At 44.2% G+C, this 27,892-nt stretch overlaps 2 protein-coding genes across 2 annotated transcripts in view; both read left to right on the forward strand.

Annotated features, from left to right (window-relative positions):
• LOC120048346 (protein argonaute-3) overlaps positions 1-4,240 on the forward strand; it is a 30,557-nt gene extending 26,317 nt beyond the window's left edge. Inside the window, exons 17-19 of the mRNA XM_038994243.1 lie at positions 343-444; positions 821-1,020; positions 2,181-4,240. Coding sequence (XP_038850171.1) covers positions 343-444; positions 821-1,020; positions 2,181-2,289 — 411 coding nt within the window. The 3' untranslated portion in view covers positions 2,290-4,240. The remainder of the gene's footprint in view (positions 1-342; positions 445-820; positions 1,021-2,180) is intronic.
• Positions 4,241-15,576: 11,336 nt separating this feature from the next.
• Positions 15,577-25,841, forward strand: LOC120047134 (tektin-2-like). The gene is made up of 9 exons (XM_038992669.1): positions 15,577-15,732; positions 15,891-16,016; positions 16,437-16,642; positions 17,586-17,729; positions 18,081-18,197; positions 23,247-23,352; positions 24,083-24,226; positions 25,383-25,462; positions 25,646-25,841. Exons 1-9 carry the CDS (start codon positions 15,577-15,579, stop codon positions 25,839-25,841), a joined length of 1,275 nt encoding a protein of 424 aa, XP_038848597.1.
• The last annotated feature ends 2,051 nt before the right edge of the window (positions 25,842-27,892 follow it).

The following is a 27,892-nucleotide window of genomic DNA, read 5'->3' on the forward strand; positions in this document are numbered from 1 at the left end:
ATTTTGTCATTATTCTGGTCATTTGTAGATTACGTCATTCAGAACTGTGGAGATAGGGCGGCTCACAATTGTCCCGGCGTCGTTAGGGTTTGGCCGGGGTAGGCCGTCATTGTAAATAAGTATTTGTTCATAACTGACTTGCCTAGTTAAATAAAACATTTAAACACTCTACACCTCCCGCCGTTCGTTCACTTTCTGCCGTCGTTGAATGAGTCCAAGGGATGGACGTGTGTGTGTGTGTGAAGCTTGGTGTTGAAGTAGAACAGGACAGATGGAAGGATGTTTTTAACATTTGCCAGTTTATTTATAATAACCCCAAATCGACGACAACTCTTCGTTCAGGTTGGACGTAGTGGAAACATTCCTGCTGGCACCACGGTGGACACGGACATCACGCACCCCTACGAGTTTGACTTTTACCTCTGCAGTCACGCTGGAATACAGGTACTGCAGCATTCACCATCTGTTCATCTAGCCTGCTTCCTCACTGCACTTTACTCCCAGGAAATGACTTTATGAATTCTCAGGAAATATGCCTGCATTTTAGAATTTAAACACTTTATTCATACTGTTTTGGTTTTTGGTAGGTGAACAGTTCTTTACTGAAACTAAGCTACCAAATACTCTATGGTTTTCAAGATGAAGAAAATTTGACTAAATTTGTAAATAAGTATGCCTATAGTTAATTCTAAAACCCAATTGTCCCGAATTTTAGTTGAAAGCCATTGTCTTTCTACATCAGTTTTTATACCACATCTCTATTAAATCCCCAAATTGAGGCTGTGTAGTATGTGTAACGTCTGCTGTCTACTGTCCCCAGGGCACCAGTCGGCCCTCCCACTACCACGTCCTGTGGGACGACAACTGCTTCACGGCCGACGAGTTCCAGCTGCTCACCTACCAGCTGTGCCACACCTACGTGCGCTGTACCCGCTCCGTCTCTATCCCCGCGCCAGCCTACTACGCCCACCTGGTGGCCTTCCGTGCTCGCTACCATCTGGTGGACAAGGAGCACGACAGGTGATTGGCAGGGATGGGGGGGTGGGGGTTACTCTATCACTGCACAAAACAGTCTGGTTTAGTCTTTCTGCAAGCTTCGCCTCTATTGTGCTCAATTCTACGTTTCATATTTCCTATCTATTTTGGGTGAGATGTACAGTATTGCAGTACTATTTTTTGTGTGTTCTACTGCCCCAAGGCAGCGCTAGATATTATACTGCCCCAGAAAGCAGCGCTAGATATTATACTGCCCCAGACGGCAGCGCTAGATATTATACTGCCCCAGACGGCAGCGCTAGATATTATACTGCCCCAGACGGCAGCGCTAGATATTATACTGACCCAGACGGCAGCGCTAGATATTATACTGACCCAGACGGCAGCGCTAGATATTATACTGACCCAGAAGGCAGCGCTAGATATTATACTGACCCAGAAGGCAGCGCTAGATATTATACTGACCCAGACGGCAGCGCTAGATATTATACTGACCCAGACGGCAGCGCTAGATATTATACTGACCCAGACGGCAGCGCTAGATATTATACTGACCCAGACGGCAGCGCTAGATATTATACTGACCCAGACGGCAGCGCTAGATATTATACTGACCCAGACGGCAGCGCTAGATATTATACTGACCCAGACGGCAGCGCTAGATATTATACTGACCCAGACGGCAGCGCTAGATATTATACTGACCCAGACGGCAGCGCTAGATATTATACTGACCCAGACGGCAGCGCTAGATATTATACTGACCCAGACGGCAGCGCTAGATATTATACTGACCCAGAAGGCAGCGCTAGATATTATACTGACCCAGACGGCAGCGCTAGATATTATACTGACCCAGACGGCAGCGCTAGATATTATACTGACCCAGACGGCAGCGCTAGATATTATACTGACCCAGAAGGCAGCGCTAGATATTATACTGACCCAGACGGCAGCGCTAGATATTATACTGACCCAGACGGCAGCGCTAGATATTATACTGACCCAGACGGCAGCGCTAGATATTATACTGACCCAGACGGCAGCGCTAGATATTATACTGACCCAGAAAGCTAGCTTGCTCTGTAAAAAAATGTAGCTTCAAATAAGTGTGTGTATTATAGTTGACTTGTCTTTCTGATCCATTCATGTATGTCTCTGTCCTGATGAATCTTTTCTTCCAGTGCGGAGGGCAGCCATGTCTCTGGGCAGAGTAACGGTCGGGACCCCCAGGCTCTGGCCAAGGCGGTGCAGATTCACCACGACACGCTGAGGACCATGTACTTCGCCTGAGCACCACCCCACACCACCATCACCGCACTTAAAACACACACACACCCCCTGCCTGCCAGTCAAGGAGGGTTGCAGCCCCCCACAACCAATCAATCCGGACCTGACACTGTGTAGAGGGGGGTGGGGGAAGCCCCCCGCAATGGACTGAGGATGCAGACAGACGATGCTTTAAAACAAGAGAGGAAGAACTTGGCACTATTATGCAATATTAAACCAGCCCGCTGCTTTTCCTGTCCTGGGCACCCTAACTCCGCCCCCACCTCCTCCAGGCCCTCCCTCCTTTTCTCCGGTCATGAAGGAGATCTGTGGTTTTGATTCCGAATGTGTATGGTCGACGTTGCAGAATTCATTCCCTTTCGTCATCATGCCTTTTACCTCAACTCAGTTTAACGGCAGCACTTTCTGCCCTTTTCCGTTTGTTAGTTCTGTTTTGACTTTTCTTTATCAAAGGTTGAGGAGAGAAGAAGAAAAAGATGAGGAGTTTGAAGGGTGGATCTTGATCTGTGCAGAACTATCACGGCGCACCAGCTTGCCACTTATTTTCCTCTCCTCTCCATCTTTTTTTTTGCCAATGGTGACTTATCAAAAGTGTGAACGTGTCAATGGACACTGTGTACAAGGAGACAACACAAGCTCTTATTTTGAGCACAGTGCCACCTGGAGTCTGAACGGTGTAAATGCTCTCTTCAAAAGTCCCAACCTGTCTGGGGAATAAGCTATGATGCTAATCATATGATTTCTTACTCGTTATCATTTGACTTGAACCAATAAGTGATGTGCGTATACAGTGGCACACATCCATAGAGGGTAATACAATGATATCAAACCCTAGGTCAGTCCCCTATGACATAGGTCTAATGTGCTGTCACATCAACATTGCAATGTGACCCTGTTTTGAATTTTCTTTCCTGTACATCATGTTTGATATTTAAGATGCTTGTTATTTTTTTTACCATTCTTTCCAGTATTTATTAGTACGCTCAAGATATAGTAATTTAATGAGACGAGCATTTATTTCTGCATTCTTTCATTCTATCTGCTCTCTTGCATTTAAATTTTGTTGTGTAAGATCCTAAATTGAATGACAGATCATGTTGCTTTCCTCTAGTGCAATAATATTTTAGCTGAGGGAAGGAAGCGTCTTCTAGAGGATACGACTTGAATGTCTGGAAGTCTGTAGCGGTGAGTTACGAGAATGTTCTAGAACCCAGATCTCTTACGAGAGCTCTCGGATAGTAAGAGAATGTTTTTGAGCCACACAATTGACACTTACCCCGTTGCTCCTCTTTATGAAGGGAGTATCGGGGGTTCAGAGGTCTAAGGGTTGTGTGTTATGAGTTAGAAATCAAGTGCCTGGATTAGGAAATGAACGGTTAAATTGAGGTTGTATGGATGGATTATGACGTGGCGGTCCTAGCTTTCAAAATGTATTCGAACAAGGAAGTTAAAGGGCAAAGTTTAGCTGGAGAAGTTGACTTCAAGCTACATTTTGCCTCATTTTTGACAGAAGTTGCATCACATTGAAATCATTGCGATAGAAAATATATAATGTGTGTGTGAGTTTCTCCTATCGTCTTTGCCTAATAGCAGCGGTATTTTAGCAGATCAAGTCATGCTGCACTCTGCCTCTATCCTCATCAGACATGGATCTAGCTGCTATTTCTACATGTACTCAAGGTGACTAAGAATCGAGGCATGCCTCAGTCATGAGCAGCAGGAGAGCGAAGCTGACAAATTCATTTTCCCATATAACTGACCATCCAAACCAAATAGTAGCTAGCTGTCTTCTAGAGTCAACAGTTCGATGAATCTTGGAAGTCCGGGAGACTGAGCGAGTGACTTGTGTGGTCGCTGCTTAGCTCCTATGTGCTCTGTGACATGAGGCATGCCTAGTGGTGTTCAAAAGAGAGACAATTATCTGCACTAAAATAAGTGTGTGTTGGACCGAACACATGCCTCTGGTGCTGTGGGGGGGGGGGGGGGGGGGGGGATTACCGTTGGGAGGTTTACCGTTGGGAGGTTTACCGTGGTAATCCTCCCAATGAAGTAGACGAGAGGGTCTGTGTTATGTGGGGCACTGTAGGGATTTCTCGTCCTAACTGTTAGTGGAAACGGTTGCCGTTTGAGAATCTCTTGTTTTGACGGTACAATGATACAGTTCTCAAGGCAAGGACTGCCCCAATAGGTGAACGGTAGTGAGGTCCAATGGTAGAATCCTGTGTCCCCCCTATAGTTGCGTTTGACTGCCTTCCCAACTCTAGCCTTCCCCTGGCTGGAAGCCAATGAGTTTGAGCCTTCATGATCTTCACTAGTGTCCAAAAAGCCTTTTTCAAAAGCCAGATTGGAAGAAGTAACTTATATATGTACATTTCACATTATTGTAATGCACACACCACTTATTTTTGCTAACAAAAAATCAAACCTATGTAGTTTAGTTATTCATCATTAAATGGTAATAATTTATGGCAGAGTTTTTGATAATGCAATAGACTGTTGTTGACTCGTGTCCTGTGGCAATGTATAACATTATTTGTGTATTTTGGCGTGCGTACAGTGGCGGTAGCTCTATTTCGACATGTAACGTGTGTCTGGGTTGTTATACTGTTATGGATCGGGATGTGGTGGACTTCTATAAGTAAGAGGTGCTTGTATTTCTGTCACTCTTGGCAGCTGTTGACAGCTCCTCCCTGTTGTCAAAGAATACAAATAAATCATCTGACTTTTTCTCTTAAGAGCATAATTGTTCTGATCCTGCCTGATCGTCTTTCTCAGGCGAGGGGAGAGCGGGAGAAACCGGGGCTTGTCAAAGTGTTGTAGACCCACCTTTAAAAAGATGTAGTTGATTAAAGAATGAGATGATTACCTTGACTGGTCATCTTGAACGTTTAGTACCAATGTGGCCCGCGGTGTTTTAGGTTAAGCCTTGTGGGTTAAAGGCCAAGTTAAAGGCCAAGCCCCTTAAAGGCCAAGTTGCTTTTCTCCTCTCTCCTAGCGCAACCACGGGCACTTCTTGTGCTCAGAAATACAAAGCCTTAAGGCCTCCAGTAAGTCTGCAATGTGACAAAGTATATAATCTAATTTATTTTTTTCCACTTTCTCCTTACTTTTGATTCCCGTTGCCAGAGGACTACATTCCATAGCCTGTAGATCTGCCATCAGATTCCCCTGAGACCTAAGTGGAGAAAATATGAAAGACTAAAGGACAGAAGAAGTTAAGTTTGCTCTGTAAATGTATGATCCAATGGTGTCTTGGATCAGTTTGTTAGTGTTGTGCTTGGTTGGTAAAGATTAGGGTATTTTTGTTAAGATGGGTTTTTTGTGCATGTGGCTGGTTCTGGTGTATGTAAAGTGAGAAGTAGGGCTAAATGACATTTGAGGGAGGTGGTGTGTATGGATCAGTACATGGTTTAGCAAGCGACAAGCGTAGTTATCATCCAAGACATGATGATGAACGTCAAGGACTGTATAGAACATTCTGATTTTCCTGGGCAAAAGAACACATGTTTACATATAGCAGATGTGTTTGCCTAACATCCTTACGTTACAACTCGCTAAATCGTCAACAGTAACGTTTTTCAGATGTTCGTTTGTATGTTAAGCATTTTTTTGTTGTTGCATAGTTTATAGATATTTATGAGCAAGGCCTTTCTAGTTCTTAAACATCACCCCAGAGTTTGCTATACTCTATGGAAAAGTAGCTATGTGTGTTCATTCCATTGCCTGTGACGCACAGATATACTGGATTTTGAGTTGTATGTTCTTTTCGGTGCGGAAGGTAAATCTGGCAGAGTGAAGAAGTCCATAGAAAGTGCCTTTCTTTATGGTGGTGCTGTAAAACAAAAGTCAAATGGCAAATGAAAAAGACGTCATCTCATTTTTGAAGAAAAAAAGAAAGATTCATTGCAATGCAGAAACACATGCGTTTATGCACAGTACACACACACACACACTTATATATATATATGCACGCATACCAAGATGCATACTGCAGACACGCAGTCTGTTTTATTAAAGACGGAGTATATGATTGTGGTTGAGCGTTCACTTAGTGGTGCATTTTTCGACTCGGTTGGTTGGTACAGTGGAACTTGCGTTGACAAGCGAGTTCATAGTTAAAACCGATGTGTGTGTGACACAGCCTGGTCCACGAATGACGAACATAGCACAGCACTTTATAGACTGCCACTCTCACTCGGACACAAAGCCACAAGGTTTTCTGTCTTTGTTCCTCCTCCAATCCCCGCCTCCCAGATACAGTGGAGTGTCGAGGACTTGTTATTATGTGCTTGAGGAGATTTTCCTCCTCTGGGAAAGGGAATTGGATTACGACACCAAACAAAACGGTTGCTATCGCTACTAAGTGGTAATTTAAAGGTGTGCCTCCAACTCATGTGACTCCGCTGATGATGACTCAGTCAGCCTGCGTTTTGTGGTTTCTCCTTAATCTGAAACCACAAACGGTTTTGAAGTGTTCCAAAGTAAGGCATCCATATTAGGATGTCGGTAGTTGTCTGGCCCATGGCATTCTCTCATCCTTGTGCAATGCCTCGCCCTGCCATGTGTCTGTCTTGTCCTTAATGGAAGGATAGTGGGCCCACTTTCATTGGGGTTTTGGGGCAGTTCGGGTGTGGAATAAGACTGAGGGTCTGTATGAGTCATTTGGGGTACCCGTCAGTCCAGGGGGGTGATACCTTTTACTAGAGATTAAAAACAATGCGCCTCACTTACCTTTTGTATGCTGCATACGTTATACTACATGAGGAAAAACTGCAAATATTGCTTTGGTTATTACAGTATAATGCTTGATTAATACCTGATTATGATATTCTCATAACTGTTTTAGAGACGGAAGTATAACTAAGATATTCTCTTGTTTAGTTTTTTTTAGTCTTAACACTTATCTGACTTGAGCCGAACATTTTATTTTGTCGTCCTATTTAAATGTTCTTTTTAATATGTATATGAAATATATATTGCAAAATATGTTATGCTGTATTTGAGTGCATAAACGAGCAGCTAGCTAGAGTCTCCGCAACATTGGCAGCATGGTGGAGGTGGAGCTAGGGGACGAGGCCCCCCCTCCATGTTGAAGCCTTATCCTCCCCAAACACGCAAGCACAGCAACGTGGTGGTGGGCGGACAGAGGGGCACAGTTGAGCAGGGGCATCTGTTTCAAATTGGGTATTAATTGTAGACCCCTGCGTTTTAGCTTTCTGTTTGGTTCCTCGTGAAGGGAAGAGGCCTTCTCATATGTCCTCATCACCTTGTACTCTCTAGTCCCTCTCTCCTCCCCGGTTCTCTCCTCCCATCCTGATGAGCACACTCCCACCCACCACCCCCACACGTTGCATCTCATCTCTGTAGGGGTAGGGAACCTTCACTGAACCACACGGACTGAGCTGAGCCTTGTAAAACCTGACTTCCTCATCCAGAGCTGCTAATATGTTAGCCATGTAAACTCCCCTGGCCTAATGGAGTACAGGTGGGTGAAAATAGAGGAGAGAAAAGGAGGGATGGATGGTGCTAAGGCAGAGGATGTTAGGTGTGGCTTCTGTCCTTTCATGTCTCCTCTGGAGTTTTTTTCCTTGTGCCAGAGACTTTTACACAGTAACGAGTAGAGACTAAAGTCCCATTCCACTCGAAAATGCAAGCCTCCGCCTTAAGTGTGTTCTTACTTCGTTGTTGGGCTTTAATTACAACTACAGAATGCCTGAGTTGAGTACAAAAAAAGGCCCAACTACATAATGGCATCCTCGTGTTTCTTTTCAAACCACTAACAGTGCTACAGTAGTTGGTGAGCCCCAACGTACAAAAGTGTATGTTTCCCCACGTGTATGGATGTAAGAACAGGAGCCCGAGGGTTCTGTGTGCTGTACTTAGACTTGTACCTGTGTAACGAATCAAGGTGTTGTAATAATGAGTTGCTGTTCTGTTTGCCCACTGTCCGTTAGTCGTTCCCACCTCACTCTAGGGTCAGAGGCATGGAGCTTTGAAGGGGTCGTCAACCCTGTTCAGAACTTCAATAGGCTTTTTCTACCTATTACCCACAGACAAATACTTTAAGACATGTTGACTCCATTTCGCTATCTGTTTGATGTGCAAGCAGACGCTTGCACATCAAACAGTCCGTTCGTTCGCAGTCCGTTCGCACAGTCCGTTCGTTCGCAGTCCATGTTAAGATTTTGAAATAACGTTTGCCCGAGAGATTATCGGATGCTTGTTTTCCCAGTGTTAAACTGGTTTGAAGACCGATCTCGTCAGTGGCCAAGGATGCTGGACTTTTTAAATGTTTTCCTATACGTTTCATCGGTATCTTGAGGTTATTTTGTATTTGATGTGCGGTCGGTTTGTGTCCTTACTTTTTAATTGAATGTCAGTCAGGATTGTGTGCTGTGATACCATTTTGAGTCCTGAGGCACCAGCTAAAATCAATGGGTGTTTGATGATACGAACAAGGAAGCCACATGAGTTCCATGCCTCTGGCTTTGTTTCAGTCTTTGTCTCTGTGTGTCTCTACTCTGTATGTTTCAAACTCTCTGTTGTACCAACAGGTCTTTTATATTTTAGTTTTAAATGTCTTTGTTTTGTAATTCTCTTTTAGGCCTTTAGTGTTGCTTTGCTTAAGTTTGAAGTGTATCTTTCACGAATACTTGCAATAAAAAGCTTTGCTTTCAAACCTTTCACGTTATGATATTTGTTTCTAGACCACGCACGCACACGTGATCACACACACACACCCACCACTCTTTAATTTATGGTGGAGTATAAATAAAATACTCCGGCTATTTGGCTATACCGCTGTAGTCACTAGCCAGTTCTAGTGAAGGTAGGTTCAGTGCAGATGTAACGTTACTAAATGATTATGATGTCATTGCACCCTGTTCTAATTCTATTGTTCTATTATTCTTCTGATTTTCTGTTGCACCAGACAGTTGCCTGTAGTCTAGACCCATTGTGCTATTAGTCTCTTCATTTCAAGGAATGTAAAGAAGTAGTCTCGAGAAGTAGAAGTCAGAACATCTTTTTTGGTAAGTAACTCCTGTATAGTGTGGCAAAGGGAGTGTATATTACTGGAAACGGTCTAAGTTTTACTAGTAAACGACTAGAATTTTGGTAACTTTCAAGGAGTATATGGAATTTGATCATGACAGCTAGTGGCATTTTTGGGTACTTCAGATTATCACAAGTGTCTAATCTCTGGAACTCTGTGTGGCTATCACATGTAAAATATGTTTTTATCTAATAAGGATGTAAAATATAACTTTGAATGACAATGGTATAAAACAGGAACCCTAAATATAAACCAATTTAGTGAATTAATGAGGGTTTCACCGTGAGATATCCTTTTATTTTTTACACTTTTTACGTTGTCAGTATGTGTTATGAAAATGTTTTGTGGCAGTATTTGGAAGAGTTGCAGAGTTGATTGTAAATAATGCCATTGTGTACTAGTTGCTTTTTTTCATTAATTTGGTAATTTTCTCATAAACCATATGGTTTATCCACTTGAAGCTCATGGCAAATATAGACACAGATATATATATATATATATATATATATGCATACATACATACATAAACACACTCAGGCAAACAAATAAGTACGTCGACAACCCCTTCAAATTAGTGAATTTGGCTATTTGCTGACCCTGTATAAAATCGAGCACACAGCCATGCAATCTCCATAGACAAACATTGGCAGTAGAATGGCCCGTGCTGAAGAGCTCAGTGACTTTCAATGAGGCACAGTCATAGGATGCCGCCTTTCCAACAGGTCAGTTCATCAAATTTCTGCTCTGCTAGAACTGCCGTGGTCAACTGTAAGTGCTGTTATTGTGAAGTGGAAATGTCTAGGAACAACAACGGCTCAGCCGCGAAGTAGTAAACCACACAAGAACGGGACCTCCGAGTGCTGAAGCCTTGGTCCTTGTCCTTGGTTGCAACACTCACTAGCGAGTTCCAAACTACCTCTGGAAGTAACGCCAGCACTAGAACTGTTTGAAGGGAGCTTCATGAAATGGGTTTCTGTGGCCGAGCAGCCGCACACAAGCCTAAGATCACAATGCCAAGCGTTGGCTGGAGTGGTGTAAAGCTCACCGCCATTGGACTCGAGTGAGGAATCACGCTTCACTATCTGGCAGTCCAAAAGACGAATCTGGGTTTGACGGATGCCGGTAGAACACTACCTGCCCAAATGCATAGTGCCAACTGTCAAGTTTGGTGGAGGAGGAATAATGGTATGGGGCTGTTTTTCATGGTTTAGGCGAGTCCCCTTAGTTCCAGTGAAGGGAAATCTTAACGCTACAGCATACAATGACATTCTAGACAATTCTGTGCTTCCAACTTTGTGGCAACAGTTTGGGAGAAGGCCCTTTCCTGTTTTAGCATGACAATGCCCCCGTGCACAAAGCGAGGTCCATACATAAATGTTTTGTCGATCAGTGTGGAAGAACTTGACTGGCCTGCACAGAGCCCTGACCTCAACCCCATCGAACACCTTTGGGATGAATTGGAAAGCCGACTGCGAGCCAGGCCTAATTGCCCAAAGTCAGTGCCTGACTTCACTAATGCTCTTGTGGCAGAATGGAAGCAAGTCACATTAGCAATGTTACATCTAGTGGAAAGCCTTCCCAGAAGAGTGGAGGCTGTTAAAGCAGCAAAGGGGGACCAACTCCATATTCATGCCCATGTTTTTGGAATGAGCTGTTTGACAAGCAAGTGTCCATATACTTTTGACCATGTAGTGTATACTTATACTTATATTTTAAGTTATTCAAGTATAAATGACCATAGATTACCTACTAATTATCAAAATTACCTAAGATTACAGAAACTTTAGGAAATTACAGTAGCTTTGCAACCATACACCTGTACAATGCATTATGACGCCGTTATAATGTATTGTAAGATTTGTCATAAGCATGTATGACTAGGACTAGGGTACAGTATAGCCTAGCCTACTTTGGAAATCTGAACCTGTCAACGTTTCAGGTTAAGAACCACGAGAATGCAGAATACAATCTATTCTACCAACTGAACTTTATTTCATTTTCCACCATTGCCTCAAATTAAATGAATCATAACAAACTGGTTGTAATGAAAATGGAAAGTGTACCCGAGTGCACTGAACCAGTTCAACCCTCCTGGAAAATATGGGATGGATTGAATTGAAACTCCTAAAATCCCATTTTTTTTTGTCACATTTATCCTTCACTAAGTCTATGGCAGAATGAATCCTCAAGGACACTCATATCTCTCAGTGCACTGACTGTTCCACGAAGATGGCGTAGCAGTCGAACGTGTGTTTGCTTTGTCCCGTGTTAATTAGTCTGTTTTTAATTTCTTTCATATATTTTAATCACACTTTCCATCTACGAACTAAACATACTTTCCTGCAACCCGCCTCGCGCAATGTGGTACGGATATGCCATTTTTTTTAATACCTTTATAACTGGAACCTCCATCAGGAGCTAGCCACCAAACGAGCTACGAGTTGTTTGCCACTGCTATTGGTCTTCACCTTTTTATCTCGGACACCAGCTAGCTTTAGCTCGGACAATTACCTGCCAGCCTGCACAGCGCGATATCAACCCAGAGCATATCGGACTGCTTTTCTCCACCACATCACCGGATTCCTGCCGCAAGCTCTGGACCATTACACCGGATCATCGCAGCTAGCTAGCTGCAACCAAGTGGCTACTGTTGGCTAATGCTTCTGTCCCGAAGCAAGCGCCAGTTAGCCTTGAGCTAGCCTAGAGCTAGGCCCATCTCCCGGCCAGCCGACAGAGTAGACCAGCTAATTCTTGAGCTGCAATACCTCTTTTGCCAATTGGCCTGGACCCTTTATTGTCGACACAGAGCCCCGCTGATCCATCACGACTGGTCTGCCGACGTAATCGTCCGATGTGGTCTCAATAGGCTTTTCCGTTGTGATGTAGCCAAAGAGCCATCTGCTAGCCCCGGCCCGCTAGCTTTCTGAACGCCGTGTCTCCCGCTCGCCTAGCGTAGTAGCGACTACCGAACGGCTCCCTGACTCACCTATTGATGCTCATTGGACCCTATGATCACTCGGCTACACAGCTGATGCCTGCTGGTCTGTTCAATAACACTGTACCTCATTTTGTTTATCTTTCGGGCCCCAGCCTCGAACTCACGTCCTTTGTGTACCTAACTGACCCTCTCTGCCCATTCATCGCTATTTACCCTATTTACCCTAAGCTCTCCCGACCAACACCCATGATTGCTTTATGCCTAACTCTAATGTCAATATACCTTGTCTACTGCTGTTTCGCTTAGTTATTGTTGTTTTATTTCACTGTAGAGCTCCCAGTCCTGCTCAACATGCCTAAGATAGCTCTTTTGTCCCACCCCTCACGCATGCAGAGACCTCACCTGGCTTAACTGGTGCCTCCAGAGACCCAACCTCTCTCATCGTCACTCAATGCCTAGGTTTACCTCCACTGTACTCACATCCTACCATACCATTGTCTGTACATTATACTCAGAATCTATTCTACCACGCCCAGAAATCTGCTCCTTTTATTCTCCGTCCCCAACGCACTAGACGACCAGTTCTTATAAGCTTTAGCCGTACCCTTATCCTACTCCTCCTCTGTTCCTCTGGTGATGTAGAGGTTAACCCAGGCCCTGTAGCCCCCAGTTCTACACCTATTCCCCAGGCGCTCTCATTTGTTGACTTTTGTAACTGTAAAAGCCTTGGTTTCATGCATGTTAACATCAGAAGCCTCCTCCCTAAGTTTGTTTTCCTAGCCTTGTCTGAATCCTGGCTTAGGAAGGCCACCAAAAATTCAGAAATTTCCATCTGCAACTACAACATTTTCTGTCAAGATAGAACTGCCAAAGGGGGTTGAAGTTGCAATCTACTGCAGAGATACCTGGATAGTAAGACAGAACTCTGCAGGCTATCTGCCAAAACAGTTCGAGCTTCTACTTTTAAAAATCCTCCTTTCCAGAAATAAGTCTCTCATTGTTGCTGCTTGTAATAGACCCCCCTCAGCCCCCAGCTGTGCCCTGGACACCATATGTGAATTGATTGCCTCCCATCTATCTTCAGAGTTCATACTGTTAGTTGACCTAAACTGGGATATGCTTAACACCCCGGCCGTCCTACAATCTAAACTAGATGCCCTCACTCTCACACAAATTATCAAGGAACCTACCAGGTAAAACCCTAAATCCGTAAACATGGGCAACCTCATAGATATCATCCTTACCAACTTGCCCTCCAAATACACCTCTGCTGTCTTCAACCAGGATCTCAGCGATCACTGCCTCATTGCCTGCGTCCGTAATGGGTCCGCAGTCATTCGACCACCCCTCATCACTGTCAAACACTCCCTAAGATACGTCAGCGAGCAGGCCTTTCTAATCGACCTGGCCCGGGTATCCTGGAAGTATATTGATCTCATCCCGTCAGTAGAGGATACCTGGTTGTTCTTTAAAAGTGCTTTCCTCACCATCTTTAATAAGCATGCCCTGTTCCAAAAATGTATAACTAAGGACAGATATAGCCCCTGATTCACTCCTGACTTGACTGCCCTTGACCAGCACACACTGTGGCATACTGCATTAGCATCGAATAGCCCCCGCTGTATGCAACTTTTCAGGGAAGTCAGGAACCAATACACACAGTCAGTTAGGAAAGCAAAGGCTAGTTTTTTAAAACAGAAATTTGCATCTTGTAGCCCTAATTCCAAAAAGTTCTGGAACACAGTAAAGTCCATGGAGAATAAGAGCACCTCCTCCCAGCTGCCCACTGCACTGAGGCTAGGAAACACTGTCACCACCGATAAATCTACGATTTCAACAAGCATTTTTCTACGGCCGGCCATGCTTTCCACCTGGCTACCCCTACCCCGGCCAACAGCTCTGCATCCCCCGCAGCAACCTGCCCAAGCCCCCACGCTCCTCTTTCACCCAAATCCAGATAGCTGATGTTCTGAAAGAGCTGCAAAATCTTGACCCCCTACAAATCAGCTGGGCTAGACAATCTGGACCCTCTCTTTCTAAATCATCCGCTGCAATTGTTGCAACCCCTATTACTAGCCTGTTCAACCTCTCGTATCGTCTGAGATCCCCAAAGATTAGAAAGCTGCCACGGTCATTCCCCTCAAAGGGGGAGACACTCTAGACCCAAACTGTTACAGACTTATATCTATCCTGCTTTGCCTTTCTAAAGTCTTTGAAAGCAAAGTTAACAAACAGATCACCGACCATTTCGAATCCCATGTACCTTCTCCACTATGCAATCTGGTTTCCGAGCTGGTCGTGGGTGCACCTCAGCCTCGCTCAAGGTCCTAAACGATATCATAACCACCATCGATAAAAGACAGTACTGTTCAGCCGTCTTCATTGACCTGGCCAAGGCTTTCGACTCTGTCAATCACCGAATTCTTATCAGCAGACTCAACAGCCTTGGTTTCTCAAATGACTGCCTCGCCTGGTTCACCAACTACTTCTCAGATAGAGTTCAGTGTGTCAAATCGGAGGGCCTGTTGTCCGGACCTCTGGCAGTCTCTATGGGGGTGCCATAGGATTCAATTCTCGGGCCGAATCTTTTCTCTGTATACATCAATCATGTCGCTCTTGCTGCTGGTGATTCTCTGATCCACCTCTACGCAGACGACACCATTTTGTATACACCTGGCCCTTCCTTGGACACGGTGTTAACAAACCTCCAAATGAGCTTCAATGCCATACAACTCCTTCCGTGGCCTCCAACTGCTCTTAAATGCTAGTAAAACTAAATGCATGCTCTTCAACAGATTGCTACCCACACCCGCCCGCCCGACCAGCATCACTACTCTGGACGGTTCTGACTTAGAATATGTGGACAACTACAAATACCTAGGTGTCTGGTTAGACTGTAAACTCTCCTTCCAGACTCACGTTAAGCATCTCCAATCCAAAATTCAATCTAGAATCGGCTTCCTATTTCGCAACAAAGCCTCCTCCACTCATGCTGCCAAACATACCCTCGTAAAACTAACTATCCTACCGATCCTTGACTTCGGCGATGCCTTTTACAAAATAGCCTCCAACACTATACTCAGAAAACAAATGTAGAAACTTAGGCCAGTTGGTTCACATCAGGAAGTGCTATAACAGCCTGTGCACATTATGGTTGGATTATAACACTCTCAAAAATGTCATTTTAGTGGAAAGGAATTTCCCTTTGCTGATGGGAGGATCTAGACCTGCATAATACAGGTCTCTACAACCTTTGACTGACTAACTCAATTCAAGCTGTCTATTTATGTTGGTAGGAATGGCCACTACGAGTAGGAAGCCCGGTCAGCGTTACTGGGTGACAGACTGGGAGATCAATAACAAGCTGCTCACTGACACCGCCGAGCACCAACGCCACCATTCACAGCAGACAAGGCAGGAGGGGCGGGCCCTAAGGCACCAGACAGCCTGTAAGGTACAGAGACGGAGAGACAGGGACTGTTATGGATGCCTGATGCCAGCCAGCAGGCAATGCATTGACAGAGAGATGACCAACTCATGTTCACATCTATACCCCATAATAACAAAGTAATACTGTGTGTAACCGTGGGCTCTTCTCCGTCTCTCTGTCAGACACGCTGGGATGAGAGTGACAGCCGAGACAGGCTGGTTGACAGGATCAATGAGGTCACTGAGCAGAAGGACAGACTGCAGTTCTGCGTACAGGCAATGGAAAGAGAGATCAAAGCTCTGACACAGGTCACTAATACTTGTCATGGCAGGAAATGTGGGAGAACTACTTAATGTTCAACTCACTTTACTAACCAAAAACATCATCAACACTTATGCTGTAGTACGCATATCACAGAACACAATCTGTCAGTGTCCCTAATTTGTTAACTCTAGGGACCTTAGGGAATCCACATTCTACTATGCTATTTGTATGCATTGTTGTGTAGTCTGGTGCAGTCTACTCTACCCAAATCCTACCCTTATTAAGTAAGATAATCATAATCTAATTATGCCTTAGGGGTGTTATTTTTGTTCTTTCTGGAAGTATGTGTGCTGGTTGATAATGAATGATAGCACACATGTTTAATAATCTAGCGGATCTACCTTGGGCGTTTTAGTACAATCCGTATTGTCAACCCTGTCTGTCTGTCTCTGTCTCTCTCCCAGGTGAAGGAAGAGACGGAGAGGGCCCTGGCGGAAACGGTCGTGCCCCTCGAAGTGGTAGTGGAGTGTCTGACCCAGAGAGAGGGCCGGCGGGGGAGCGAGCTGGTCAGTGACCCCCTGGACGGCCAGCTGAAGAGGGAGGCCCAGATGATTGACACCATGCAGCAAGAGCTGCAGCAGCACATCAGCAAGGCCTTCGAGCAGCTCTGGTAAGACAGGATAGAGATTTAACTGCCGAAGGTCTTTGGTTGTGTCTCGGGATATGGTTTAATTGAACCATGGAACATAAAGGGTTTCTATCTAACAGGCAGCTGTGTTGCTCTTAAAAATAAAGGATAATGCGATGTGAAACCGAAACGGGTGGATGGTACTGACAATTTGAGGCATGTGTGTCGTCTTGATTTAATTTCACCATTGCTTCATTAAGATGAATTGCAGCAAATTTGACAGGATTCGTTAACTGCGTTCTGTAGCCTATGTGTGCTGATGTTTGCATATAATTAGGAAATCGAACACTAGAATGGACATTAACTATCTTATGACGGTATAAAAGGTTAGCCATCTTGGTCAGGGAGTTGGGCAGCCAGTGCTGTGATTAAAATATTGTGAAAACAATCAATTCAAAGATCATCTTCACAGTATGTTTATTAGCTAACTAGCCAGACAGTTTTATTTTTTCAAAATAACTGCCAATATGCCAATATTCCATACAAACAATGCAGTCAGTCCACAGCCATACACTGGCTGAAATCAGTTGATGATATTTTAGAGGCTATTTATACAGAAAATTGGTCTAAAACCTGTGTAAACTGTACTCATAATTATATGACAATATTTTAGGTTGACAATTCTTTTACACAATTTCTGATACATCACATGCCTTTCTTTTATTTTCCTGCATAAGTAAAAGCAGGAAATGTATCATGTATGCCTCTGCTGCCATTCATTCCATTTGGATTTCTCCCTGACCAAAACGGCTGCCGTTATCATACCGTTCTGGAGCTATGAGGGTTTATGACATATCCCCTCTAGTAATTTAATAGGATCTCTACTGATGTATACTTGTGTGTCTATATTTCTATGCGGGTGATTAATCTAATTTCCCTTCTTAGCAATGTAGCATCAATAAAGTTTATTCCATTTAACTTCAAGCTGTCTCAAGGAAGCCCACCAACAGCTGACCTTTGACCTAACCAACAAGACTGAAGCCCTGGATGTGGACCTATCATGCCTGTCACTCACAGACAGGTCACCTGACATATCCTTCAAGCCTGACCCCACCCACGTACCCACTAGGTAAGGACGGGAGCAGAGTAGTGCCTTGTCAACCTACTGAGTCAACATGTGTAGAATAAAGGAGATGATCATGAGTGAAATTATACTGTATATTTCTAGGATATATCTAGGAATTCTGTTTTACATAATCGTCACCCCTAAATACTTTGTATTGGTGTTCAGATAGCAGAACACTCAATGGCAGACAAATTCTCAGCCTTTACCTAAATCTTGATTTATGTTCTTTTGAACCACTAAACCTCTTCTGATCCTCTAAACCTGAAACATTTTCTAATTTATAACACAGTACTTATAGTGTACAGTACTTACCAATGTATAACTGTGGCTGATGTATTGTCTTGTACCCTGCAGTGCCTCCACACAGCAAGAGTGGGAGCAGTTCACCCACTACAACGTGACCCGGGCTGAGGAGGAGATGCAGGCTTCCCTACAGCTGAGGGAGACCATGACCTCTACAAGGATACAGGTGCTAGAGGACTGATCTAGGATCAATTTACCCTCCCCAAATCCTAACCTTAACCATTAGAGGTAAAAACACAAGACTGAGCTTAGATCAGTGTCTAGGGGCAACTTCAACCTACTCCTACAAAATAATGTGTGGGTGGAACTATCTGTGTATTAGGGGAGGAGGAGAGCGATACATGTTATTAGTAGCACAGGAAGTCAGGGTCGGGGAATGGAAACTGGGGGGTGGGGGCTCGTGTGGATGTACAGTCAGAGACCATTTTACACAGTATGGAAATTGATTCCATTAGGCGTATAGGGCAACTCCCATAACAAACTAATAAAAAAAGGATGTTTGGTATTTCTAAGTGTTTTTGGACTGCATTTTAATAATATGCTTGCTGCCCATTTCAAACTGTAGGCTGGTCTAGCCTGAGGCTGGTCTAGCCAGAGTGGGTACAAATCCCGGCCCATACCCTATTCTGCATCTCCCTCCTTCTCTGTCCTCTCTCATTTCATGCTAGCCCCGTTTGAATAGAATGAAAATACTTTAAAAATCAATATATATACCACAGAACAATAATATTAACGGAACATGCAACAATTTCAAAGATTTTACTGAATTACAGTTCATATAAGGAAATCAGTCCATTGAAATAAATACATTAAGCCCTAATCTATGGATTTCACATGACTGGGAATACAGATTTGCATCTGTTGGTCACAGATACCCTTAAAAGAAAGTAGGGGCTGGATTAGAAAACCAGTCAGTATCTGGTGTGACCACCATTTGCCTCATGCAGTGCGACATCTCCTTTGCATAGAGCTGATCAGGCTGTTGATTGTGGCCTGTGGAATGTTGTCCCACTCCTCTTCAATGGCTTTGCGAAGTTGCTGTATATTAGCGGGAACTGGAACACGCTGTCGTACATGTCGATCCAGAGCATCCCAATTATGCTTGATGGGTGACATGTCTGGTGAGTATGCAGGCCAGGGAAGAACTGCAAAAAAAATTATGTACAGATCCTGATGACATGGGGCTGTGCATTATCATGCTGAAACATGAGGTGATGGCGGCGGATGAATGGCACAACAATGGGCCTCAGGATGTTGTCACGGTATCTCAGTGCATTCAAATTGCCATGGCTAAAATGCAGTTGTGTTTGTTGTCCTTAGCTTATGCCTGCCCATACCATAACCCCATTGCCACCATGGGGCACTGTGTTCACAATGTTGACATCAGCAAACCATACACTCTGTCTGCCATCTGCCTGGTACAGTTGAAACTGGGATTCATCTGTGAAGAGCACACTTCTCCATCGTGCCAGTGGCCATAGAAGGTGAGCTTTTTCCACTGAAGTCGGTTACAACACTGAACTGCAGTCAGGTCAAGAGCCTGGTGAGGACGACGAGCCCGCAGAAGAGCTTCCCTGAGATGGTTTCTGACAGTTTGTGCAGAAATTTTTCGGTTGTGCAAACCCACAGTTTCATCAGCTGTCCGGGTGGCTCGTCTCAGACCATCCCTCAGGTGAAGAAGCTGGATGTGGAGGTCCTGGGCTGCCGTGGTTACACGTCGTGGTCTACGGTTATGAGGCCAGTTGGACATACTGCCAAATTCTCTAAAATTACTTTGGCCTCCAATAAAGAAATGACATTGGCTTATGGTAGAGAAATTAACATTCAGTTCTCTGGTAACAGCTCTGGTGTACATTCTTAGTCAGCATGCTAATTGCACGCTCCCTCAACTTGAGACATCTGTGGCATTGTGTTGTGTGACAAAACTGCACATTTTAGAGTGGCCTTTTATTGTCCCCAGCACAAGGTGCACCTGTGTAGTGATCATGCTGTTTAATCAGCTTCTTGATATGCCACAATTTAAAAAATATATATATATACAGTCAGGTCCGTAATTATTAGCAGCCTTGATAAAGATGAGCAAAAAAGACAGTATAAAATAAATAATACAAGTACTGAACTATATTGCATGCACATTTTTGGGGTGGAAAATGTATTATTTTATACTAATACAATTGCTCAGATATAGAGATTTATGCTTAACAACGAATAAAAAAACTCACAAAGATGGGGTTTAAAATTATTGGCACGCCTGTTTTCAGTACTCCAGCACCCTCCCCTTGCGAGGATAACGACTGAGCCCTTTTCTAAAATGTTTTATGAGATTGGAGAACATATTGTGAGGGATCTTAGACCCTTCCTCCATAAAGAATCTTTCCAGATCCTTGATATCCTTTGTCTGCTCTTATGAACTGCCCTCTTCAAATCATACCACCGGTTTTCAATGGGGTTCAAGTCTAATTGCTCCTGTAACTCCCTCTGGATAAGAGCGTCTGCTAAATGACTCATGTAAATGTAAGTCCAGAGACTGAGATGGCCATTGAAAAATGTTGATTTTGTGGTCAATTAACCATTTCTTAGTGGATTTTGATTAGTGCTTGGGGTTATTGTCTTGCTGGAAGATCCACTTCCGGCCAAGTGTCAGTCTCTTGGCAGAGGAAACAAGGTTTTGGGTTAAAATGTCCTGGTACTTACTACTAGGTAAATAAAAGTTAGTGATGCCATTGACCTTAACAAGGGCCCCAGTACCAGCAAAATAGCCCCATAACATCAAAGATCCACCACCATATTTTACCGTAGGTATAAGATACTTTTCTGTATACAGTGCATTTGGAAAGTATTCAGACCCTTTCACTTTTTCCACATTCTGTTAGGTTACAGCCTTATTCTAAAATGGGTTAAATAAAGAAAATTCCTCATCCATCGTCACACATTAGCCCATAATGACAAAGCAAAAACAGATTTTTAGAAATTTTTGCAAATGTATTAAAAATAAAAAAAACTTAAGTATTCAGACCCTTTGTTATGAGACTCGAAATTGAGCTTGATTGGAGTCCACCCGTGGTACATTTAATTGATTGGCCATGATTTGGAAGGGCACACTCATGTGTATATATAAGGTCCCACAGTTGACAGTGCATGTCGGAGCAAAAACTAAGCCATGCGGTCGAAGGAATTGTCCATAGAGCTCCGAGACGGGATTGTGTCGAGGCACAGATCTGGGGAAGGGTACCAAAACATTTCTGCAGCATTGAAGGTCCTCAAGAACACAGTGGCCTCCATCATTCTTAAATGGAAGAAGTTTGGAACCACCAAGAGTCTTCCTAGAGCTGGCCACCCGGCGAAACTGAGCAATTGGGGGAGAAGGCCTTGGTCAGGGAGGTGACCAAGAACCCAATGTTCACTCTGACAGAGCTCCAGAGTTCCTCTGTGGAGATGGGAGAACCTTCCAGAAGGACAACCATCTCTGCAGCACTCCACCAATCAGGCCTTTATGGTAGAGTGGCCAGACGGAAGCCACTTCTCAGTAAAAGGCACATGACAGCCTACTTGGAGTTTTCCAAAAGGCACCTAAAGACTCTCAGACCATGAGAAACAAGGTCTGATGAAACCAAGATTGAACTCTTTGGCCTGAATGCCAATAGTCACGTCTGGAGGAAACCTGGCACCATCCCTACGGTGAAGCATGGTGAGGGCAGCATCATGCTATGGGTATGTTTTTCAGTGGCAGGAACTGGGAGACTAGTCAGGATTGAGGGAAAGATGAAGTACAGAGAGATCCTTGATGAAAACCTGCTCCAGAGTGCTCAGGACCTTAGACTTCACCTTCCAACAGGACAATGACCCTAAGCACACAGCCAAGACAACACAGGAGTGGCTTCGGTTTAAGTCTCTGAATGTCCTTGAGTGGCCGGAGCCCGGACTTGAACCCGATTGAACATCTCTGGAGAGACCTGAAAATAGCTGTGCGGTGACACTCCCCATCCAACCTGACAGAGCTTGAGAGGATCTGCAGAGAAGAATGGGAGTAACTCCCAAAATACAGGTGTGCCAAGCTTGTAGCTTCATACCCAAGAAGACTCAAGGCTGTAATTGCTGCCATAGGTGCTTCAACAAAGTACTGAGTAAAGGGTCTGAGTACTTATGTAAATATATTTCAGTTTTTTATTTTTAATACATTTGCAAAAATTTCTTTACCTGTTTTTGCTTTGTCATTATCGGGTATTGAGTGTAGATTGATGAGGATTTCTGTTTTGGTATCCATTTTAGGAGAGGCTGTAACCTAACAAAATGTGGAAAGAGTCAAGGGGTCTGAATTATTTCCAAATTCACTGTATGCTTCTGTATATGCTGTATATGTGGCCAAATAGCACCGGTTCCAATTCAAGTGCCAATGGCGTTCATCAAACTCCAGGCGGTGCTATGGTCAGACGCTACGGTCATATATTATATACAATATAGCTCAGAATTTGTATTATTTATTTTATACAGTCATTTTTGCTCATCTTTATCAAGGGTGCCAATAATTATGGGCATGAATGTATTGCAAAGACACCAGTAAGTGGACTTCAGTAACTGTTGTATTGGAATGCTGGTGTAGGGGATTGTTTAAGCTGAGGAGGACATATGGGTTTATTTCAAAGGCATGAGGTAGCACTTGTTTTATTTGGCTCAGGCTGAAGCGGTGTAAACTGTATCCGAAGAATATCATCCTGATCGATATACAGTACAGAAGCATTCAACAGGACCGGGATTCTGATCAATATATGCTGTAGATCATCTTCACGAGGGGATTGTAATGTGTTCCAGAGGGTTGTTGGTATTCTCCCTCACACAGTCTGAACAGGACATTGTTATCCCCTTTTGAAAACATCATAAGCATGTTTTTGGGATAAGTTTGAAAGACATGTTACACCCCAAAAAATTGACATGATTGGCCATTTTCATAAACTGACGTGTATCTAAGTATAGCAAGATCATCCTCTCCAAGAGTGTCTCAGAGTAGGAGTGGTAATCTACTGTAGGATCAGGTCCCCCTGGTCCATATAATCTTATTCATTAGGATCTAAAAGTCAAGACTGATCCTATATCAGCCCACCTACTCTGAGACTTTCTGAATACGGGCCACATATTCCTTATAACTGCACCGTAAGACTCTTACTCATCTCTCTCCTCTGTGTGGTGTCTGATGCCCCCATCTCTTATGTCCCTTTAGAGCCAGAATGACCTGGAGGGGCAGCGGATCACCACTGGGTTCAACCTGCGCAAGAGGGCCCACCAGCTCCAGCAGGCCTGCAGTCAGCTGCACTGGCAGCACACGGCTGTGAGTACAGAGTCCTGCTCATTAGGGCGCACAATGGAAAATGTATTTCATTGCAAAATACTGTTTTGACTAAATGTACCACCATGTATCCAGAGCTAAGCCTTAGAAAGGCTCTTGTTAAGTGTTAATGACATGCTTAGCTCTTACACTGGGTCCTTCTCATGCTATACATCCACTAAACCCATTAGACGTCTCTCTGAGACACACTGACCTAAAGCTGCTCTCTCCACCCTTCAACTGATCTCGCTTCTAATCAAAGCAGTACAGCCATTTTCCTTTGTTAGAGCTCCGCTGGGCCCCATCCATCTCCATAGACATGAATACATATAGTCCTGGTAAGGAAGTCCACTCCAGAGGCAATAACAATAGCAGTTGAGTCGTGTCTCAGTGTCTGGAATGCACAGGGAGGGATTAGATAAGACTGGGGTCAATGCAGGGAAGGCAGATCGCCTAGGTTTCTCATGAATGTGTTCTGGATCAGTAACATCATATATACAGTAGAGTACAGTAGGTCCGAACAAGAAGTGGAATCTATGAATCAGCTATTGTGTGAGAGCTAGAGGCTCGACCAAGAACCATAGAGAGCATAGATCGTGATAAGGTAGTATTGACTAGCATAGAGTTTAGAAAGCAAAGAGGGCAATTCTAGATGGCCCTTCTTAGCTGTGGGAGGTTTCTCAGGCTTCTCAGTGCTAACTCTGTGATTCTTTGGCTCTGTCTGTCCCACCAGACCAGAGAGGAGATCACAGAGCTGTTGAGGGACATCAATCATCTTGAGCAGGAGCTGCTGGCTACAGAGTGTCCCCTGAAGCTGGTCCATACCAGGCTGGAGAACAGGAACACGAGGCCCGGAGTGGACCTCTGCAGAGACCAGGTAGAACCATAATAATAGAATTACTGTAATGCGGAAAAAGCCCCTCAATCCAGGGACAATTTGACAGTACACTCACTATGACCGCTGGTCCACACGTCAAGGGAAATTGACTTGAATGGTAATGTTCGTTCTACTCATTCTATTTCTATGGTTGATTTTAACTTGTAAAGCAGGAATGGGTATTCTTTGGTCCTGGAGGGTCGTTGTGTGTTTAGACGTTTGTTCTATGAAAGCCTGCACAGATTGACCCTTCAGAGGACCTGAGTTATTGTTGTAAAGGTTGATTTTGTCATGGAAAAGGAGCAGTGTCTCTGTTTGTCATAGGATACTAGACAAAAATATAAACGCAACATGTAAAGTGTTGGTCCCGTGTTTCATGAGCTGATGTAAAATATACCAGAAATGTTCCATGTGCAAAAAAAATGTATTTCTCTCAAATTGTGTGCACAAATTAGTTTACATCCGCATTAGTGAGCATTTCTCATTTTCCAAGACAATCCATCCACCTGACAGGTGTGGCATATCAAGAAGCTGATTAAACAGCATGATCATTACACAGGTGCACCTTGTGCTGGGGACAATAAAAGGCCACTCTAAAATGTGTAGTTTTGTCACACAACACAATGCCACAGATGTCTCAAGTTTCGAGAGAGTGTGCAATTGGCATGTTGACCGCAGGATTATCCACTGCTATTATCCACCAGAGTTGTTTCCAGAGAATTGAATGTTCATTTCTCTACCATAAGTCGCCTCCAATGTAGTTGTAGAGAATTTGGCAGTACGTCCAACCGGCCTCACAACCGCAGACCACGTGTAACCTCCACATCCGTCTTCTTCACCTGCGGGGTCGTCTGAGACCAGCCACCTGGACAGCTGATGAAACGGAGGAATATTTCTGTCTGAATAAAGCCCTTTTGTGGGGAAAAACTAATTCTGTTTGGCTAGGCCTGGCTTCCCAGTGGATGGGCCTATGCCCACCCATGTCTGCGCCATGCCTTGTCATGTGAAATCCTTAAATTAATAAATTTATTTTAATTGACTGATTTCCTTCTATGAACTCTAAATCAGTAAAATCATTGAAATTGTTGCATGTTGCGTTCATATTTTCGTTCAGTATATAATGTGTGTCCATACCTTGACTCTGTGATCTCTGTAGGTGCATTCTGGACTGGTGGAAGAGGCTAAACAGTTGGGAGCCACCATAGAAGCATTACAGCAGAATCTAGCCAAGTCTATGTGAGTGTATGTGTTATTGAGTTGCTATGAAAGTGAGCACATCATATATCCACCGCGTATGACTCGTTCACAGCATATTAAACATATGATGTGCTCCCTTTCATAGCATATTGCCGTTTAATGTAAGGACCCCCCCCCACACCATCTAACCCTGTGTTGCTGTTCTGTGACCCTGTGTACCAGGCACTCTCTGCAGTCCCTAGAGGAGCAACAGGCCTGCATGGGAGAGGATCTGTCCAGGAAGCAGGAGGCCCTGGAGCTGGAGCAGCGCAGCGACCTCATCCGCCAGCACCTGGAGGCCCTGTCTGAGGCTGAGACAGTCAAGATCATCCCTGGAGTCACCGTCCCTATCCCCGGCTTCACCAGAGAGATGTACTGATGAGGAGGACACGCACGAACGCACGCACCCTTTTATTCATGGCCGTAAAGTGTTCTGAAATCCACTATGTATGGAGCGGTTGTACTTTGACTCCCATTCCCTGACTGAATTGTGGATTTACAATAGCGACCAATTTAACTAAAGCCTCACACAGTTTAAAGTGTGCTTTTTATTACAAAGAATATGTAGCAAAATATACAATATGTTTAAAATATAGAGAAGTTATAGAATAAGGAATTGTTTTTAAAACAAATCATTTTAGAGGGTTATATATAAAAAAACGATCAAATGTAGTTCAGCACAATGAGAGGCGGGGTAAAAATGATGGCTACTACAAAAACAGGCAACACACTGGGCAAAAGTTGATCTTTCCATTTTTAGAACTCGTCAATTGGCCAACAAGCCGTTCACTCTCCACATTGTTCCAATGCACTGAAAGGTATTGCTGCTCACAGGGAAGAAAGCTCCTCCCAAAGCGTTTTGCACACTTACTGTCCTTTTATGAGTCCATCTTTGAGTAGGGGAGTGTAGCGAAAGTACTTGGGAACTGTAATCAATGGTTCACCGTTACTAGTTGTCCTCAAAATGCTCCTGAAGCCTCTCTCCTCTGTATCGCCTGTGTCTCCTAAACAGAAACCAACAGAAGCTCTAATATGTGTAAATACAACCACACACGGAACATTTTTTGTGTTTCAGTCATTTAGCAGACACTCTTATTCAGAGTGACTTACAGGAGCAATTAGGGTTAAGTGCCTTGCTCAAGGGCACATCGGCATATTTTTCACCTAGTCGGCTCAGGGATTCGAACCAGCGATCTTTCGGTTACTGGCCCAACGCTCTTAACCGCTAGGCTACCTGCCGCCCATATACTGCACTGATAGAATAAACAAAATAATTGTAATATCAACTGACATTGTCAAGCGTGCAATCAATGCCTTGATCTGATATTGTAGCTTCCCATTCTGAGGTGTCCATCCCTTTTGATTTTTAAAAATTATTTGATCTTTTCCCTTCTGCCGTCTGTCAGCGACCTCTGTTTCCTTGCTATATACGGCTTTATCTTACAGTATGTACCGTAGCTCAAAGTGAAATTTGTATCTGCGCTGTGTGACTGTTAGTGTGTTACCGTACCTCCACAGTAGAAAAGCGAGCACTGCTCCACAGACCAGCAGGATGATGAGCGAGACCACTGCCACCGTGGTCCTTTTGCCCTGTCTCTCACGCGGCTTTGACGGACCAGACAGGACAAGGTCACGACAACACAATATGGGAAAATGTTATGTTGTCCATAGGACAGCCTCGGAGTCACTCGGACTTGGCTCTCGAAATATAGACAGTGTACATATTAACACGAACGCTACACAGGGCACGCCACGCACACCCACGGAGAAGGCTGTACATTCAATGGATATGAATGGTGTGGCACTAGCTTGGGCGTCGAATGTTTCTGCACTCGACAAGGCCTTTGAGGGGCAGTTACTTACCTGTTCTGTCTGTCAAGGAGATAGGAGATTTCTTACCCATGCTTTGCACTACTATTACATAGAACATTGGTCACCAACCCTGGTCCTGGAGAACTACAGGGTTTGCAGGGTTTTCTTACAACCTAGCACAACCACATCTGATTCAGCCTTGAGCTGCGCTAGCTAGAGGGATAGTCTGCGTACACTGTAGCTCTTCATGACCAGGGTGGGTGACCACCGGCATAGAGACTGACAGACAGATGGAGTTTGTGTAAACTTACGGCTGATTCACAATATAGGGCCAACGTGATCCTTTCACGGTTCCAAACAAAAACAGTATGGTGGATGCATAACCAGGCCAGTACAGCTTGGCTTTGTTTGGCCCTGTAGTATGAATCAGGCATGAGAGAGACAGAGTTTGTGTAGAGACTGAGAGACAGATGGGGTTAGTTAGTGCGTGGGGTTCCATACCTGCTGTGTAGGTGGCAGAGCTGTGGCCCAGCTTGTTGCTCACCATGCAGGTGAAGTGACCACAGATGGGGGAGGAGGAGATGAACAGGGTCTTCCCATCAGGCTACACGTGTCCCA

This window comes from Salvelinus namaycush, chromosome 5 (assembly GCF_016432855.1).
Source record: "Salvelinus namaycush isolate Seneca chromosome 5, SaNama_1.0, whole genome shotgun sequence".
Lineage (NCBI taxonomy): Eukaryota > Metazoa > Chordata > Actinopteri > Salmoniformes > Salmonidae > Salvelinus > Salvelinus namaycush.

Excerpts from the sequence above, each read along its gene's own strand:
- LOC120047134 (XM_038992669.1), top strand. The coding sequence starts at position 15,577 with ATGGCCACTACGAGTAGGAAGCCCGGTCAGCGTTACTGGGTGACAGAC. Across the intron at positions 17,730-18,080 it reads CCCACCCACGTACCCACTAG|TGCCTCCACACAGCAAGAGT; the intron begins GTAAGGACGGGA and ends TGTACCCTGCAG. Across the intron at positions 24,227-25,382 it reads TGGACCTCTGCAGAGACCAG|GTGCATTCTGGACTGGTGGA; the intron begins GTAGAACCATAA and ends TGATCTCTGTAG.